The 17,614-nt window shown below is 34.7% G+C and overlaps 2 protein-coding genes and 1 long non-coding RNA gene across 5 annotated transcripts; 2 read left to right on the top strand and 1 right to left on the bottom strand.

Moving 5' to 3' along the window:
• The first annotated feature begins 970 nt into the window (after nucleotides 1–970).
• LOC106318024 (probable bifunctional methylthioribulose-1-phosphate dehydratase/enolase-phosphatase E1) lies at nucleotides 971–4,952 on the top strand. Of its 2 annotated transcripts, XM_013755859.1 has the most exons (13): nucleotides 971–1,291; nucleotides 1,666–1,802; nucleotides 2,181–2,228; nucleotides 2,813–2,908; nucleotides 2,989–3,108; nucleotides 3,209–3,298; nucleotides 3,372–3,551; nucleotides 3,628–3,783; nucleotides 3,872–4,021; nucleotides 4,103–4,204; nucleotides 4,284–4,393; nucleotides 4,482–4,600; nucleotides 4,704–4,952. In XM_013755859.1, exons 1-13 carry the CDS (start codon nucleotides 1,084–1,086, stop codon nucleotides 4,793–4,795), a joined length of 1,608 nt encoding a protein of 535 aa, XP_013611313.1. In that variant the 5' UTR covers nucleotides 971–1,083; the 3' UTR covers nucleotides 4,796–4,952. The 2 variants fall into 2 exon arrangements, with proteins under 2 accessions (XP_013611313.1, XP_013611314.1); XM_013755860.1 differs by lacking the exon at nucleotides 2,181–2,228 and having other exon boundaries at nucleotides 972–1,291.
• Nucleotides 4,953–5,190: 238 nt separating this feature from the next.
• Nucleotides 5,191–8,450, bottom strand: LOC106318023 (G-type lectin S-receptor-like serine/threonine-protein kinase At1g11330). Of its 2 annotated transcripts, none has more exons than XM_013755857.1 (7): nucleotides 6,988–8,450; nucleotides 6,663–6,770; nucleotides 6,402–6,583; nucleotides 6,119–6,329; nucleotides 5,804–6,041; nucleotides 5,564–5,708; nucleotides 5,191–5,485 (listed from the first exon to the last, which is right to left on the bottom strand). In XM_013755857.1, the coding sequence occupies exons 1-7, from the start codon at nucleotides 8,309–8,311 to the stop codon at nucleotides 5,198–5,200; spliced, it is 2,496 nt and encodes an 831-aa protein (XP_013611311.1). In that variant the 5' UTR covers nucleotides 8,312–8,450; the 3' UTR covers nucleotides 5,191–5,197. The 2 variants fall into 2 exon arrangements, with proteins under 2 accessions (XP_013611311.1, XP_013611310.1); XM_013755856.1 differs by having other exon boundaries at nucleotides 6,402–6,571; nucleotides 6,988–8,389.
• On the top strand, nucleotides 5,291–6,911 carry LOC106318026. Its single transcript, XR_001265276.1, has 4 exons — nucleotides 5,291–5,508; nucleotides 6,196–6,283; nucleotides 6,413–6,540; nucleotides 6,697–6,911. It is a non-coding gene; the product is annotated as an uncharacterized LOC106318026 (long non-coding RNA).
• Nucleotides 8,451–17,614: the final 9,164 nt, after the last annotated feature.

The following is a 17,614-nucleotide window of genomic DNA, read 5'->3' as shown; positions in this document are numbered from 1 at the left end:
CTGAGATGGACGATGCAGAAGTCTTGTTTTAGACACTGATTTGATTGGTCCATAAGAAGGACAATGAAGAAGCCTTTGATTTTGGTTTATTTTATACTAACCAGCCCAAAGAGGGGTTATTTGGTTTTGTTGATTTGTTTTCAGACAGGTTATGTTTTACACATGGTGATACACGCATATCACAGCAACATCATCCAAGATTTCGTGTGTGTGTATTTGAGGTCGATGACTCAATATGTTCGATCAGATTGTGGCATGACTGATGGTAAAGAAGAACCAACTATCATGTTCGAGGACGAAACATATTATGCCCAAGATCTTCATCACCCACGGATTACAGAAAATTGGAGAGGTCCAAGGGACCTTCAATGATGTCCAATTCAGGGGGAGTACTGTGTGTTATATTTTTTTTCTTTCACCATGGTTTTGTCCCAATTGGGTTTCCCTGGTAAAGTTTTAATGAGACAACATTAAAACATATTACAAGCTCTAAATGGTTATGGCATCCAAAGGAGAGTGTTATGAAGCAGATTGTGGATGACTCCTATATAAATAACATCTATGTTATGAATAAATATAGACTTTTCCATTAATTTTATAATGTTACGAAAGTCAAAAGCAGCGGTCACCGAAAATGTTGAAATAATTAAAGATGTGGGTCCCGCTGCACTATTTGCACAGTAAATTTATTTTCTATATATATGATTGATTTCGATTATTTGTAATAACACACCTTAAAAACACTTCTCTTCTATTCTCTCTCTGTATCAGTGTTATTTCTTTCTACGGGTATAAAATTTCGCCCTTATTTAAATTCCTGCGATACAAATAAATTCCCGTTCTTTTATAACACTGTGCTCTTTTTTGTCACAAGAAAAATGATGTGCTTAAAAATGCAAACTTGACGTAAGTTTGGGTCTTTTTTTCTAAAGAAAATATTAAAAAAGGAATCATATTCTGTGAAAAGCAGCCCAAGGAGAATGGTCGCGAGATAAGTAAAACCAGCCTCCCCTCAAAAGCTCCAACCTTTCAATTTCTCTCTCTCTCTTGCTAATCAATCACTGTACCTCGCTCCGGCAATCAATGGCGGCGACCGCAGCGGCGACGATCGGTTTTCCGCAGGCGTATCTGGAGGGTAAAGAGGTGAAGGAGACGAGCTCGCTGGTGACTGAGCTCTGCCGTCATTTCTACACTCAAGGTTGGGTATCTGGAACAGGCGGTAGCATCACCATGAAGGTTCACGATGATTCTATCCCTAAACCCGACCAACTCATCATCATGTCTCCTTCAGGTTTCTCTCTTTCTTTCTCCCTGATTTCGATTTTGATTGGAAAGTTCTTCGCTGTTTGAACTAATGATGGGTTTCTTGTAAGTACTTGTATTGTATGTATGTGTCTTTCCGCTAGTGTGCTTTGCTGTCTGAATAATGCTCGTCGGACTTCCTTGTCTTCAAGTGAGGTTTGTAGTTCCTAGACATGTGGTTTCTAGACATCATCTTGTGTATCTATGCTCGTACAATCACTTTAGTTAGTAACACTCTTTCTGTGCACTATTGTTTTGTCTTTTAATGTTTAGAAGCATTAGCAACTTAAAAAAATGCAAACTTTTGCCAATGTGTTTATTGAGTTTTATTTGGTTTCATGGCTTTGTGGCTTTGTATTGAAGGTGTTCAAAAGGAGAGGATGCAACCTGAGGATATGTATATCTTATCTCCTAATGGATCCATCATATCTGCACCTTCTCCAAAGCCTTACCCTAACAAGCCTCCCAAGTGTACTGATTGTGCTCCTCTTTTCATGAAGGTATTCTGGTTTTGTCTCACCTTACAAGATAGTGAAACTGATTCTATATTTGTGTTTTTCTCTGAAACTACCTTTGGTCTATTTTGATATTGGCAAATTGCAATGGGTACTTCTACTTAGTTGTATGGTAGTTTCTTTGCTGAATGTGCTTTTTTTTTTTGTGTGTTTTCTTTCTCTATTTTCTTTAGCAATACTTAGAGATTCTCTTTGAAGTTTTTTCGCAGCATTTACAGTTTTCAAGTTAAACTGTTTCTATAGCACATGGGTCATCATGGACCCAAATAGTTTAAGATCTAATGCCCTTCCTCTCATTTAGAATGGAAAAATACGTTGATTGCTAACGACTGTTGGATTGCAATCCAAAAAAACTACGTGCAGAACAGGCGGCTTTCTTTGGGGAAACGCCTGCGAAAACTCGGTTACAAGGTAACACTTGTTCAATCTGAGTAATAGTCCACTCGTTGGATGTCTCAGTGGGTTTCTTCGACCCATAGAACCTCCACTCCGTTGCCTTGGTAGAAATAGATTCAGTCAAGTGTTAGAACTTACACAATGGGCTCAGTCAAGTGTAGTGGAGTTGTATTGATGTTTACACAGACAATCTAAAAAAGGGATATTTATTTGGTTTGTAAATTATTTCTACTTAGAAAAGTAAAAATGGTTTTCTGGCGTTCAGTTGAACAAGTGATCATTACTTGTAATGTGGAAACTTACATTTGATTTGCATTCATGTTTCAACAAGCTGTGCGTGGTCTGCTTTAGTGCTTTTTGCAGTTTTCAAGCAAGTAAAAGTTCCATTCTTTTATCAGACTTGCATAGTTTATTTAGTATCTCAGGTTTTGCTCTACCAAATTGTCGTATGATTTTCCATTTTATTTTATGTCTAATCTCTAGTTACAGTAGATAACTGACACTAATAAAAGATGCATAGCACTGACTTTGTTATAGTTTCTAACGCCTGGTGAATGGTGATGAACTCTTATGAGGTACTATTTAACGTTGTGGTGCAGGCATATGAGATGCGAAATGCTGGAGCTGTTATTCATAGCCATGGCATGGAATCTTGTCTTGTGACAATGCTTAATCCCCAAGCCAAAGAATTTCGCGTAAGCCTGAATGTCAAAAGCCCATATATACCAGTGTAAACTTTAGTACTTAATGTTTCTTCATATTTAACATACTGCAGATTACTCACATGGAGATGATAAAAGGGATTCAAGGTCACGGATACTATGACGAACTTGTTGTCCCAATCATAGAGAACACAGCTTATGAGAACGAACTCACAGATTCACTCACCAAAGCTGTATGTGTATATATAATACCCAAGGAAACTTGAATTTGATCATATGCAATCAAAGAATGGTTTTCGTTAGTCTTTTGACAAATATGGCTCCCATTTTCAGATAGAAGCCTATCCAAAAGCAACCGCAGTGTTGGTACGCAATCACGGAGTTTACATTTGGGGTGATTCTTGGATCCATGCTAAGACACAGGTGTGTGCAAATCGCTTCACACACTAAGTTCTATATCGTTTTGTTCATATAAACTTTAGATTCTCGCTTCCAGGCTGAATGTTACCATTATCTGTTCGATGCTGCCATTAAGCTTCATCAACTGGGTCTGGATGCTGCTAAACCAGACCACGGGCCTATTCAAAGACATGTACACTCACAGAACCACATTTCCACAAAACTATCTGTAAAATCCAGAGTCAAGGATTCACAAAACCAAACAGAACCGCCTCGGGTATAAACTCAGTGATATCTCTCTTGTCATCTTGTAGAAGTGTTGATTTTAGTTATACTGTATTTGGTTGCAACAGCGATGCATTGTTCTCGACATTGAAGGAACAACTACTCCCATAACATTCGTCACAGACGTTCTCTTTCCCTATGCTCGTGAAAACGTTGGAAAGCATTTGAATCTGACGTACGACACAGCAGAAACACAAGAGGATATCAAGTTGCTGCGGTCTCAGGTAAAAAAAAACGAATTATATCCTCTACAAACTTTTCTTTATTGTTTCCAAGTGACTAAGGCTCATCATCTCTGGTATTTTGCTGCAGGTTGAAGATGACTTAAGACAGGGTTTAGCCGGTGCTGTTCCTATACCACATGCTGATGAAGGAAAAGACAAGGTCATTGCTGCTGTGGTCTCTAATGTAGAGGCAATGATCAAAGCAGATAGAAAGATCACTGCTTTGAAGGAATTGCAAGTGAGAGAACAAAATAAGTTTCCGCCTTTTGTTGATTTTGATAATGTATGTGATATGAGTACATGAATCTTTGTAATGTAGGGTCACATATGGAGAACGGGTTTTGAATGTAATGAACTGAAGTCTGTTGTGTTCGAGGATGTAGCAGAGGCTTTAGAGAAATGGCATTCTTCTGGAATTAAGGTCTGTTCATGTAGTTAAGTTATTAGAGAAATGTCGTTTTTCTTTGTTGTTGCAGGTCTAATGTTTTGATTGTGAATAGGTTTACATATATTCAAGTGGTAGTCGATTAGCGCAAAGGCTTCTCTTTGGGAACACAAACTATGGAGATTTGAGGAAGTATTTATCTGGCTTTTTCGACACCACAATCGGGTATAACAAAAGATGTGGCACTTTTATTTCACTAGGGTATATGATCCAGCTGCTTGCACATGACATCTCATACGCTTCTTGGATGCAGAAACAAGAAAGAAAACAAGAGTTACAAGGAGATTACAGAGACATTGGGAGTGGAAGATCCTTCAGAGATTCTTTTTGTGACAGATGTTTATCAAGAAGCTACAGCTGCAAAAGCTGCAGGTAAAAAAAACACAAACAAAACTCTATGAATCCTATTTTACTTCAAAACCCGTTTGAGATTCTGTTTAAAGAAACTGACCGGTTTTATCAATTCCTGTGAAAGGTCTGGAGGCGATTATATCGATTCGACCTGGTAACGCTTCCCTTCCAGAGAATCACGGGTTCAAGACTGTCACATCGTTTTCCCAAATCTAGACATTCCTCTATGTGTGTTTCCTACCTATGGTGTTGTACCTGATATGAGCACAGTTACCAAATAAATAGACTTGGTAATAAATCTAAATGTAGAGCTCAGCTTGACAAAGCTCTAATCCGATTTACTAGCGAAATGAATAAACTTTGGTTTATGCAAGTGGCAATGCTTGACAGGAATGATTTGAGTGACAATTGTGGAACCAGTATGCTAGGTAATTATAGTACAAAATCTTTAAACAGTGAATATGAACATAAGTTATGAAATACATCTCTTATTTAATCTTCAGTGTTAAATATGCGCAGAATAACAAATTTGCAAACATAGCAGATTCCCAAACCTTACATATTATGTAAGGTTGGCTTTGTGAGGCTAACGCCCTGTTACATATTGGCTTTGTGAGGCTAACGCCCTGTTACAGCTGTGAGGCTCAAATCATTGATAGAGAGACTACCCTGGTCACAAGATCCTCTTCTTGCTATTAACGCACGCTGCTTCGGCTCTTGGAGGTTCGTGTTTTCGGTTGTTAGCATCCATATCACGGTTGAAACATTTGGTCTATCGTTTGCAGTTTCTTGCGCACACAACAAACCAATCTGAACACATCTCGTTATCTCTTTCTCGAAAGACTTATCAAAGATGGTTGGATCAGCTAGAGAAGCAGCCTCACCTTCGTTCCACAGCTTCCACGCCTGTTAAAAGGACCAAACTACATGTAAGTTTCAAAGCTAGTAAAGCTACTAAACAATGTATTATTAATACACACTTACATAAGCTAAAAGGTTTAGATTAGTCTCTTCCTTGTGAGAGTTTTTTCTGCCACTTAGGATCTCTAAAAATATAACCCCCAAACTAAAAACGTCTGATTTTTCTGAAATTAAACCTTCCATTGCATATTCAGGTGACATATAGCCGCTGCAATAACAAATTTTTTTCATTCATATTGGTTATGATAAAAGCCGATTTTCAAAATATATGTAGTTTTTGTAATAATGGGAATGGATACTTACTATGTTCCAACAACCCTTCTTGTGTTAGCTTCATCTTCATTTGCTCGAAAAACTCTTGCAAGCCCGAAATCAGATATTTTGGGATTCAGGTTGTCATCTAACAAAATGTTGCTGACTTTTAGATCTCTGTGTATGATCTTTAGTCTTGAATCTCTGTGAAGATACAAGAGACCTCTGCAAATCCCTTCCATTATGTTGAACCGTGTCTTCCAGTCAAGAATCTTTTGCTTCAATGGGTCTGAAGAAAAAAGCTAACAAAAATCATTACCTTTCTCTTCTATCACCCAAGTAAAACACAGAGGAGATAAGTTTTACCAAATAGATAGGCATCCAAGCTTTTATTAGGCATATATTCGTAGACTAACAGTCTTTCTTCACCTTCAATGCAACAGCCAAGTAACTTCACTAGATTCCGATGTTGCAACTTGGAAATCACAACCACTTCGTTCATAAGCTCCTCAAGTCCTTGTCCTGATGCCTGTGAGAGCCTCTTCACTGCAATTTCTTGCCCTTCTGACAATTTTCCCTGTTTTTGAAACCAATCAGTTAGTCTGAGACTTTTTTCAAAAACGGATTCTTGTTTGATGCCGTTTTTCACCTTGTAAACAGGACCAAATCCACCTTGTCCGAGCTTGTTTCTTAGAGAGAAGCTATCAGTTGCTGTGGCTAACACTTGAAACTCAAAGAGTGGAAGCTCCTTGAGCTTCACTTGGTTAGAAGCAGTCTCATTACCACTTGTGAGTGCTTCCATTCTCTTAAACATTAATTCTGCACTTGTATCTGGTAAGGCAATAAAGCAAACAAAATCATAGTAAAAAAGAAACAGTGTGAGATTTTAAAATCATCAATGAACTCTAACCTGGACGTTTTTTGAATTTCCTGCATGCTAAAAGAACGCAGACAGCAGCAAGGAACGCAACGCCTAGCACGGGTGCAATGATGATAACTGCTCGATTGCTATATGTTTCTACATGTTTGACGAGAAAACATAAGTCAATTAAGGGTCCGAATGGCAATATGAAGAACAACTGCGGTTTAGTCTTAGTGGTAACAAAAACACATACACATACACATATATATATATGTAGAGATTTTTGTTAGTATTAAATGTGGTGCAGTGCGGTTTGTAAACATTTGAAGGCTAAGAAGGAAACAAGTGAGAATACGAGAGGGTTTTCACTCACTGAGTTCAGAATGCGGAAGTCGAATATAAAGATCAATGCCAGTTCTCAATGATGATTGCATATCAACTAAGTTACCACTCCAAAGCATGCATCCGATTCCGCGATCAAAAGCATAAGCAATGCAAGAACAGTTATACTTACACTGTTTAGGACAATCTTGCTCATTAGCATCAGATTGTACCGCATTGACTGGTACTTTCATCTTCTGAAGTCTCACAAACACATCTCCTTTTCCTCCTCCATTGCTCTGCCTCTCGCACCGCAATTGACCTTTTCTCACACATCCATTACTCCAATTCCTTGCATTCCACTCTGTGCTGTTCCTCGGCACAAACCCTTTAACACATTCACAAGGCGAATCTTCCCGGGAACTGCAGCTTCCGTATGGACCACATATACCGTATGCATCACAACATGTAGATGGAAACATTGCACCGATCCTCCAATCTCTCAAAGAAGTACTCCAATCTCTCTGATATATAACTCCATCAGGATCCAAGTTAAAGTGATACATGAAAGAATCATTAGCAAATGACATTGAAAATGTTCCTTGCTTATCATTGATAAGATTAAACCCATCAAGAAACAAAAGAGAATCCACGTCCGGTAAACCGATGAAAACCTGGCCGTTCCACGGTCCACTACGCCAGATTGGAACATTGTTCTTCCAAATCAGAAGCTCAGGAAACGTGAGCTCGGGAAACGTTAAAGGAGCAAGACCAGCTGTATAGTTCCCTGTTGAAGGATCTTGATAGCTTCTCCAAGAAGTAAGCTTCAGATTCTCTCCGGTTCTCTTGTTGGTCCCAAGAGACATTGTTGGCAAGAAAGAGTTATAAGGATGCTTGAAACTCTCCCAGAGAATCTCTCTGTTGTTTCGGTTATCTTGTAACGCAAGGTTCCCAGTATCCATCAGCTGAACCCAAGTAGCATTTGGAGCCACGGGTGGTACTGTGACGTTGGTCGACCATAGAAGGCGGTTTCGACCATCTGTAATCACGAGGTTTCCGTCGTCGGAGATGGAAACAACACCGGAAGCGTCGTTGATGGGAGTGTCTTTGTTAGCCACCCAAACCACAGTTTGTTTTGGAATCTTGTCGTACCAAATCCCGACGTAACGCAACCGAGTAGTGGAATTTACAGGAGTGAAGAAACCAAACCTGAAAACACCACTTTTGCAGAGAAGGGTATCTGTGTCCTTGATCGGAGTAGTAAAGGAGGTGATTCTGTCTTGGCCGAAACAGAGCCTAAAGGAGAAGCAAGAGAGTGTTACAAGTAGAAGAACAATAACGAAACGACGACGTGTGTTGAATAGAAGAAGCTCCATAACTAGTTGAAAAAGAATAGTTCCAGTTTTGCTTTGCTCTTTGTTCTCTCTTTGGAAAGAGAGGTATAAAAATAATAAACGTAGTCGTAATTGTCTGTATAAAGAAGACTTATATGAGTTTTTCTGTGGTGTAGTATTGTGTTTGCTGACTTTTCTACTGATGGCAGCCTGGGACTGAGAAAGAAAGCGTGAGAGAGAGGACTACTTGCGTTAGTGCCAATCTTACTGGGACCATTGTTTTAAAATTTTGAGTTCACTTTATTGTGAAATTTCAACGTAGACAAGGAGTAGGGAGTAGTCATGGACGGTCAAATCAGGTGTCTTAGTTATCGTATGAAAGAGTGACTGTAAGAAAATTAAGCGAGTTCATACTACGTTGGTTCAAAAGAGGTGGTAACTTGTATTTGTAAGATTCATTCCCTGCAACAAGACGAAGGTAACTTGTATTTGTAAAGCCTCAAAAGAGTGAAAGATGTTAAAAATATTTTAAACCCTTATGATTCTTCTGTTTTTTTTTCCGGAACAACTCTATGTGGAAGATAAAGATATGTGACACAGCAGTTGCTCCACTCTTTCATAAATACACTCAGTTTATGAAAAATTGAATTAGAGGAAGGAAGATCCTACAAACGATCCGAAGCACTGACTCAAATTTTGTAGCATTCGAGAGATTCAGATTCCATCTTCTTGAGACCTGTGGAGTTGATGGTGAAGAGCGGGAAAATCAAGTTTAAAACAACTCACCATGCGAGTGAGTTTATCAACTTTAACACACGGGTGAAGAATGGAGGATGGTTTGTCTTCTGTCAAGGAGAAAGAAAAACACAAGCTTATCAAACGGGAAAGAAGTGCTTGCAGGTTATAAAAAGAGTTTCAGTTTCAAAGAAGTGCTTGCAGGTTATGGGTAGTGAGGTGTTGCTGGTGGGATTTATACGCTGTCTTCAAAGACAGATTATAGGAGATATAAGAAGAAGCAACGACAGTATTTGAAACTGTGGTGTTTCAAGTTGAAGAAGAAGAAGAAGAAGATTTATTTAAAAAAAATATATAAGTTGAAGAAGAAGCTACTTCCCGAGAGACGAGTTATGATGTACGCTGCTCTGGTACATTGGGTTAAAGACAACATCTCCAGAGCTACAAGGGTGCAATTTAAGTGGACGAATTATCTAGGTGTTACCACCTACAAAGAAAGACCAACATTTGCTTGTTGCTGAAGAAACAATGGTTAGCAAGGAATCTGAACTGCAACATATAGTGGAAAACAGAGTATAAAACAAGGCATATGGTTTCACTTTCGATCAATCAAGAAAATTGTAAAAGTTTGTTAGAAGTCTTCTTTCTCTTTACTCTGTGGTTACTGTGATTTTTCTGTGTACTTTCTAGGAATCTTACTCATTCGTGTTCTAGAGCCGTTTCTTCTTCTAAGATCCATTGTTTGTTTATTGTTTGGTGGTGATATATACGGAAATACCGTATCAGAATAGTATATACTGCTATCAGATTTTGGCAAATCGATATATACAACTTTCACACTGAAATTCCAAAATAAAAACACCATTAAAGAAGTGACTCATTAAATAAACAGAAAAAAAATTAGCAAGAGAAAACACATACTTGCACAGACATCATCAGCATCTTCGAACCATAATGGATGTCTTGTCTTTAAAAAAATTATATTAGTATCACTGTAATTTGTAAAATATAGATATATTATATATTTTTCGCAGTTGCACTATTCAATATATATGTCACCATTTATATTTTGTTTTGAACCGTTTATTTTAAACGAATCTTAGTTGTTTTTTAGTATGCGTTTCTCTTATACAAACCGTAGTTAAACCGTACCGCAGTATCCAATCCGCTTGTCCCGTACCACTCAGTCCTCTGTTACCATTCGGAGCCATATATATAAGTTAGAAACAGTTTAATATGCTACTTTTTCTTTTGTCTAACATTCTTTTAGGTTAATGAAATATAGTTGATAAATAAGTAAAATGCGAGTAATAGTTGACTAACATTTTATGGACATCTAAAAAATATTCGAATAGAATCAATAAGCCAAAAATAAGTATAATGCTGGTTATATATATTAAGTTAGATGGATTTCCAATCTAAAATTTTATAATAAACTAGGGGATGCCCGCGTTTCGCGCGGAATATTGTTTTATTATTGCTAAGAGCATGATTTTTTTTTTGGATAATGTAATTATGTTTTCGTTTTTTTTGTTAAGATCATTATTTGATATTTTTAGTGTGTTATGTAGTAGGTGATAAGTTAATATATTTTGCGTTTTTTTTTTTTTATTAATGTGTTGTTGTGTGTATAGTACTTGTTAGTAGTCAAATGAGTCTTTAATGTAAACTAATATTGAATTTCAATAACTTTGCATCTACGCATTTGTTGATTCTAAGATAACGGTTTCATCGTCAAAATCGTATTATATTTTTTTCATATTTTTGAAAATTATAATTTTAAGATGTTTTTTGCATTCTTTACATATTTTAAACTTGAGCTCTCACCGTCTATGTATTTCGTTACATTTCTGGTGTGCGGTGCTTCTCACCATCACCGAAAAAAGACTCACATTTTTCTCTTGTTCTTCTTTGCCTTCTTCACCTATGAGATTATATGGTATTTGTTGCAGATCGGGTTTATGAGTTTTCAGTTGTTCGGTTGCTTCCCACAGCATTATAGGCTGTTCCAGTCAATATTGACTGCTCCTCTTCTTCCTTAGATTTCAGGTGATGTTAGGAACTGCATCTCCTTGGTTGGATCAGAGTTTATTCGTCTTTGATTTTGTATTCCTCGTCGTTGGCTTACCGTCAATAGTCTCTGCTCGTTTTGGCTTTCAAGATCTAGTTTTTGGTGTTCTGACTTCTATGCTCCCTTTCATAACTCGAGGACGGCTCCATAGTTTTCTGATTTCGCTCCATCTCCCTTTCCTTCTCTATTCTTGCATCTCTTTGCAGCTTTCATCGCATCTCTGGTGGCTCTCCCTTACACCATGTTTGCCACTCGAGATTTGGATAATGTTTTCGTTCGTGTATGCTATGTGGGCTTGGAAGGTTATTTTTGGTCTCAAGTTTAGTCTCTGATTTTTTGGTGGTTGTCTTCCATTCTCACTCTCTCAAGTTTTTTCTTTTCTTTCCATGTTGTTTCTTGGTATAGGTGTGCGGAGTTAGTCTCTTGGAGCTTTGGTCCCTTCTATCCAGAGCTTTGTGGTTTTTCACTTGCATGTCGTCTTGTATGTTCTTGTTTAGTTTGTGAGGTGTTTCATACTTTTTATCTACTAGTTTTTATTCCGGTGTTTTAGGCATATATTTTCCTGCTTTTTGGTGGCTTTGGCCTTTCGATTATTATTCTCCCTTTGGCCCGCTTTCTTAGTTTATGCGTTGGTTGTCTAGTTTCTTATTCTTAATTTGATTATCTTATGATACTAATAGTGAAATAAATATAATTTGTAAATGAAATAATAAAAATTAGTAAAAATAATAAAATGATGAAAAGTCTTGCTATTTTTAGGTGTGAATAAATTAAATATTTAAAATATATTTATAATATTTTATTTATTTCTTGAATTTTAGAGACCAATAAGTGTGAGAAGGATTAGATAATACACAATTAGAAATTGATGGAGAAAATTGCAATAATTTAGGAGAAGAAGAATTTAAATACAAAAAAAACATGAGGACACATGTCAACAAACCTCCCTTCCACATGTCATAAGAAGAGAAAAAGCCAACTTTATATATATAGATAGATGTATTGTTCAATTGATTTTATATAGTACTTAGGATCATTTCTAACTATCGATGTGGGAAACTTTGTCTATAACATACCCCTTTGAGCGTCCATCTTAAAATGTTGGGACAATGATCGATGGACCAACTTTGGACTAGATCAATGTGGATCGGATTGGACTGTATAGATTCGCTCTGATACCATGTTAAGTTAGCTGAGATTCTATCCTAAAACCAATTTGTGATGAATGAATTAATCCAAATATCTTATATATTACTTAAGATTCATTATAATTACCAATGTCGCAGACTTTATATCCAATAATATGTATATAACCCAGAAGCTAGGCTGTATCATTAAGCTGGCTAATTATGCAGAAATTTGATATCAACCTCGTCATGAATTTAGATGATATAATGTAATATAGACAAATATAAGTTAACAGGTCGCATATCTAAAAATTGTATATCCAAATCTATATTATTATTTTCGAAGTGATTTATTTGCAACGGAGCTCTCACGTTAAAAGTTAGAATGGTCAATGTCATAATTACCCTTAATGAATTTATATTAATAATATCATATATTTAAAATAAAAAGAAGATAATTCTTATATATTGTGTTGTTATCCTAATGAATTTATATATATATTATATTATTAAACAAATTTTTATATTAATAATATCATATTCTTAAAAAGTAAAACAATTCTTACATATTGTGTTGTTATCATGAAATAATATTTTTTCTATTATAAACTTTTAAATTAAGATGTACAACAATTTATAATCAAATATTAATCAAGTAAAAACATTTGCATAAAGATATTTTTTACAATATTATTAATATTTTGAGTGTTTTAAATGAAAAACTTTATCAAATATAAATAACTTGATGTTTGATTTAATTTTTCTGAAGACAAAAACAATAACTTTCTACACTATTATTTGCGAAGTGATTTTTCGCAACGGAGCTTTTTCGTTAAAAGTTAGACTGGTCAATGTCATAGTTACCCTTAATGAATTTCTATATATATTTTATTGTATAAATAAAAATGAATTTATATTAATAATATCATTTTTTTTAAATGAAGATAATTTTAAATTGCGTTGTTATTTTAATGAATTTATACATATATATAATTAAAAAATATATATTAATAATGTCATATTCTTAAAAAGTAAGACAATTCTTATATATTGTGTTGTTATCTCGAAATAATATCTTTTCTATTATAAACTTTTAAATTAAGATGTAGAACAATTTATAATCAAATATTAATCACGTAAAAAATATTTGCATAAAGATATTTTCTAAAATATTTTTAATATTTTGAGTGTTTTAAATGAAAAACTTTATCAAACATAAATAATTTGATGTTTGATTTAATCTTTCTGAAGATATAAATAATAACTTTCTATACTATTATTTGCGAAGTGATTTTTCTCAACAGAGCTTTCTCGTTAAAATTTAGACTGCTCAGTGTCATAGTTACCTTTAATGAATTTAGGGGGATTTACCAAATATGATTCAAAACTTGACTTTGATTGCAAAAGTATACCCAAACTTGAATCAAATGCAAAACTAACCTAAAAGCCTTGTGAAATTACAGTCAGCCCCTTTTGACCAAACAAAAAAACATAAGCCATTTTTACGAATATATCCCCAGTGAGTCGTCTGAGATGCTAGAAATCGTCTAGTGTAGTTGATCTTAAAAATAATTTATAATTTTTTTATGAAATATTTTGACAAATAAAAATTAAATCATGTAATTATAAACAGTTTTAAGTAATGTAAATTAAGATATAATAAAATTGAATAGTTTTCAGCAAAGATGAGTGAAAGTAGTTAATCATGATATTCTTTGGTTTTATGGTTTGACAACATATGTTATAGTATTGTATGTATTCTTAGGGTTAGATTTTGGAAAGCTTGAATGTTTTTTTGAAAAATTAAATTTTTACCTATAAGTGTTTATTTTTTTGTATAGTAAACACTTTTGAAGCTTAATTTGATTTTATGAAGTGTTTAATTAGTTAATTAAGTTTAGGGGTTATGTTTAGGGTCTAGACGACTAATTTGTAAGTGATTTGGTGAATAATTTAAACCAGACGACTTACATGTAAGTCGTCCAAATATTTCCGCCTAAAATTTTTTAAAAAATAATTTTCCCGCTTAAATAATTTAAACTCTAGGAAGTCTTCTATTTTATTTTCCCGCTAAAAATATTAAAGTCTTCTGGGTGACTTACAAGTAAGCCGTCTAGGAAGTCGTCTGAACAAAAAATATTTAACCTAATTGGATTTTTTGTCTCCGTATATAAAGAAAAATTTACACCTTCTCTCAAATGGCTACAACAAAAATATAATGTTCATCATTCTAAAACTCTTCAACCTCTCTCTAATCTCTTTGAACTTATAAACACTAAGTTTTATATCAATTTATTGTTTTTGTCTCATGTTTTTCTCACTAATCTAGGTTTTTGATCTAGAAGACTTCATGGAAGTCGTCTGGACTTCCTAGAAGTCATCTGGCGGAGTCTTCTCCCATGCCTCTCTCCCTTTCATAACATATCTGAGCGTTTTGGTAAGTTTTTATGTCTGATTTTTTTTTATTTGGTAGCTTTATGTTGTATAAAGTTCTTACTTTTTTCCCAAACTAAAACATTCCACACCCACTCTAATCTCTTTTACTTGAAAACACCAAACTTTATATGAATTTTTCAGTTTTGTTTCATGTCTTTCTCACTAATCTATCTTTTTTTTTTCAGGTTTTTAATCAGATGGTTCTCATCTTCCACTCATTCAAAGGTAGATCTATTAATTTTAGATATGTATTTTTGTGTGTTCTATAAAGGTAGATTTATCTAATCTTCCACTCAGTTTCTCTCTTTTTAAGCCATTTGAACGCTTTTTGATATGCATGTTTTTCAGATCTGGATTTGATATGCATGTTTTTCAGATCTGGAAGACTTCTGGGATGACTTACCTGTTAGTCGTCTAAAATAAAATGCGCTAGACGACTTTCAGGAAGTCTTCCAGACGACTTCCAGGAAGTCTTCTGACGAAGTCTTCTTCCATATCAAGTGGAATCCAAGCTTGTCTTTGTAGAGGAATGATCTATAATAGTTTTGTTTGTGGTCTGTTTTTTGATTTGCATGTCTACTCTTTTAGTTGTGAATTTTTTGTAAAATCAGTAATAATAATATATGTGCTAACAATGTGTTTACACATTTACAAATCAATGAAATAATATACTTCAATAGTCTTTTTTTTATCTTTGGATCTCCCATATGCAATAATAAACTTCAATGGCCTTCTTCTCATCTTAATAAATAAGAATGTTGGTAGCCTCATATTGATACAACATTTTAAGAAGCATTTTAACCCTTCTTACAACTCATAACAATAATCATCATTGGTTTCTATAACAATAATACTTAAGATATGGAAACAAACAATAGTAACTAGTCAAAGCATATCACATACTTAGTCAAATTTAGTAAAACTAATGGAGAAAACATATTTTGAAAATATGAGTTTTACATGTCTTGAAGTTACTTATCACTCTTAAATATATAAGTTATTCAAAAACTAGTGTAAAAGACTTAAAAACTAGTGTAGAAGACTTCCACGGAAGTCTTCTCGGATCAGTTAGAAACTTTAATTAACGTGAATGTTGGTAACCTTATAAATATCACTAATTAAGTTATAAATTTCATTCAGTTGCCCTAATATTGATTAATATACATGAATTAACAAAAAAAATATTAAAAAGTCTTTATAGGTTTAGAGAAAATGAAAGTTTATTAAACAATGACGCAGACGACTTCCACAGAGGTCGTCTGGACGACTTTCTAGAAGTCGTCCATTTAAGTTAATTTTGCAATTGATTTTTAACCTAGACGACTTACAGGTTAGTCCCCCACCTTTATTTGATAAAAAAACGAGACGACTTACATGTAAGTCTTCTAGGGAAAATGAGTTAGTTTTGTATTTGATCGGAATGTGTTAGAAATTTGACTTTTCCTTGACGACTTACAAGTTAGTCGTCCAGTAGAAAATTAAAAAAATAATATTTTGTTTTTTTCTAGACGACTAACTTGTAAGTCGTCTCAGATTAGTTTTGCAATTGAATTATTAAACAAATTTTTTTTTTCTAGACAACTTACACGTTAGTCGTCTCGAGTTTTTTTCCTAGACGACTAACATGTAAGTCGTCCAAGATAAGCAAGGTTTGACCAGAATCTCGGAATAAAATCCTGGACGACTTACATGTAAGTCGTTGGACGAACGACTTCCGTGTAAGTCATATAGAAAAAAAAATATTAATTTTTTTAATTTTCTACTGGACGACTAATTTGTAAGTCGTCCTGAAAAAGTGAAATTTCTGAGACATTCCAGTCAAATACAAAACTAACTTGTTTTCCCTGGACGACTTACATTTAAGTTGTCTCGATTTTTTTTATCAAACAAAGGTGGACGACTAACCCGTAAGTAGTCTAGAAAAAATAAATTAAAAGTTAATTGCAAAACTAACCTCTGGATTGACCAGACGACTTCCAGGTAAGTCGTCTACAGCCAGAAGACTTACCTGTAAGTCGTCTGGACGAACAGATTTGGAAAAAATCTCAATTTCATAGTTTCAACCAGTGAGATAACTTGTTTAGCACACATAAGTCTTTTCCAAGAACCCATAATCTCAAAAAAAAGTAACCCACCAAGAATCACAAGCTTCAATGGCTCCATGAACCATAAAAATTTTAGAATCAAAATCTTGAGATTTTTTTGGATGAATATGGAGAAAAAGTGAAAGAAATGTTATTTTTAGTTGATAAGAATTGAGAAAGAAGAAGTGTAAATCGATTTGAGGTGCATCAAGAGCTTCAAATTGGTTGTTCATGGTGGTTGTAGTATTGATGGTAATGACAATCTTGTAAATACATGAAGATGATGAGGTTGAGAGAGTAAAAATGTCATTTCGGAAAAAAAGCTAATGGCATTTTTGTAAATAATGTGAACTTGTGGGGTGAATAGGGCAAAAGAAAAATCTAAAAAAAACATAGGTTAGTTTTGTGGTTGACTTCATGTTTTGAGTCAATTTTGTAAAACCCCTCATAAATTTATATATATATATATTTTATTGTATAATTAAAAACGAATTTATATCAACACTACAAGAAAACAGCGGTATTCTGACGGACATTCCGACGGAAAATGAAATCCTCGGAATATACCGATGGAATTCCGAGGAAATACTAATCCGTCGGAATATTCTTATGGAATACCGAGGAAAAACGTATTCCTCGGAAAAAACCGATGAATTCCGAGGATATATTATAGCCGTTAGAGAGCCGTTGGGGGATTTTAAAAATTCCGAGGAAATTCCGACGAACTAGCCGTTGGCGTCAGAATTCCGTCGGAATTTCCTCGGGCTGTCGGTAGGATTTCAACTATAAATACAAGCACCCCTCTTCCTCTTCATTCACTCCATATCTTCATCCTCCCTCTTACTCTCTTTACACACAAATTTGATTCATAAAAAAACATGTCTTCTTCAAA

Source organism: Brassica oleracea, chromosome C9 (genome assembly GCF_000695525.1).
Source record: "Brassica oleracea var. oleracea cultivar TO1000 chromosome C9, BOL, whole genome shotgun sequence".
In the NCBI taxonomy this organism is placed as follows: Eukaryota; Viridiplantae; Streptophyta; class Magnoliopsida; order Brassicales; family Brassicaceae; genus Brassica; species Brassica oleracea.
Note: the sequence above shows the minus strand (reverse complement) of the source record. Positions and strands in the feature narration are given on the sequence as shown.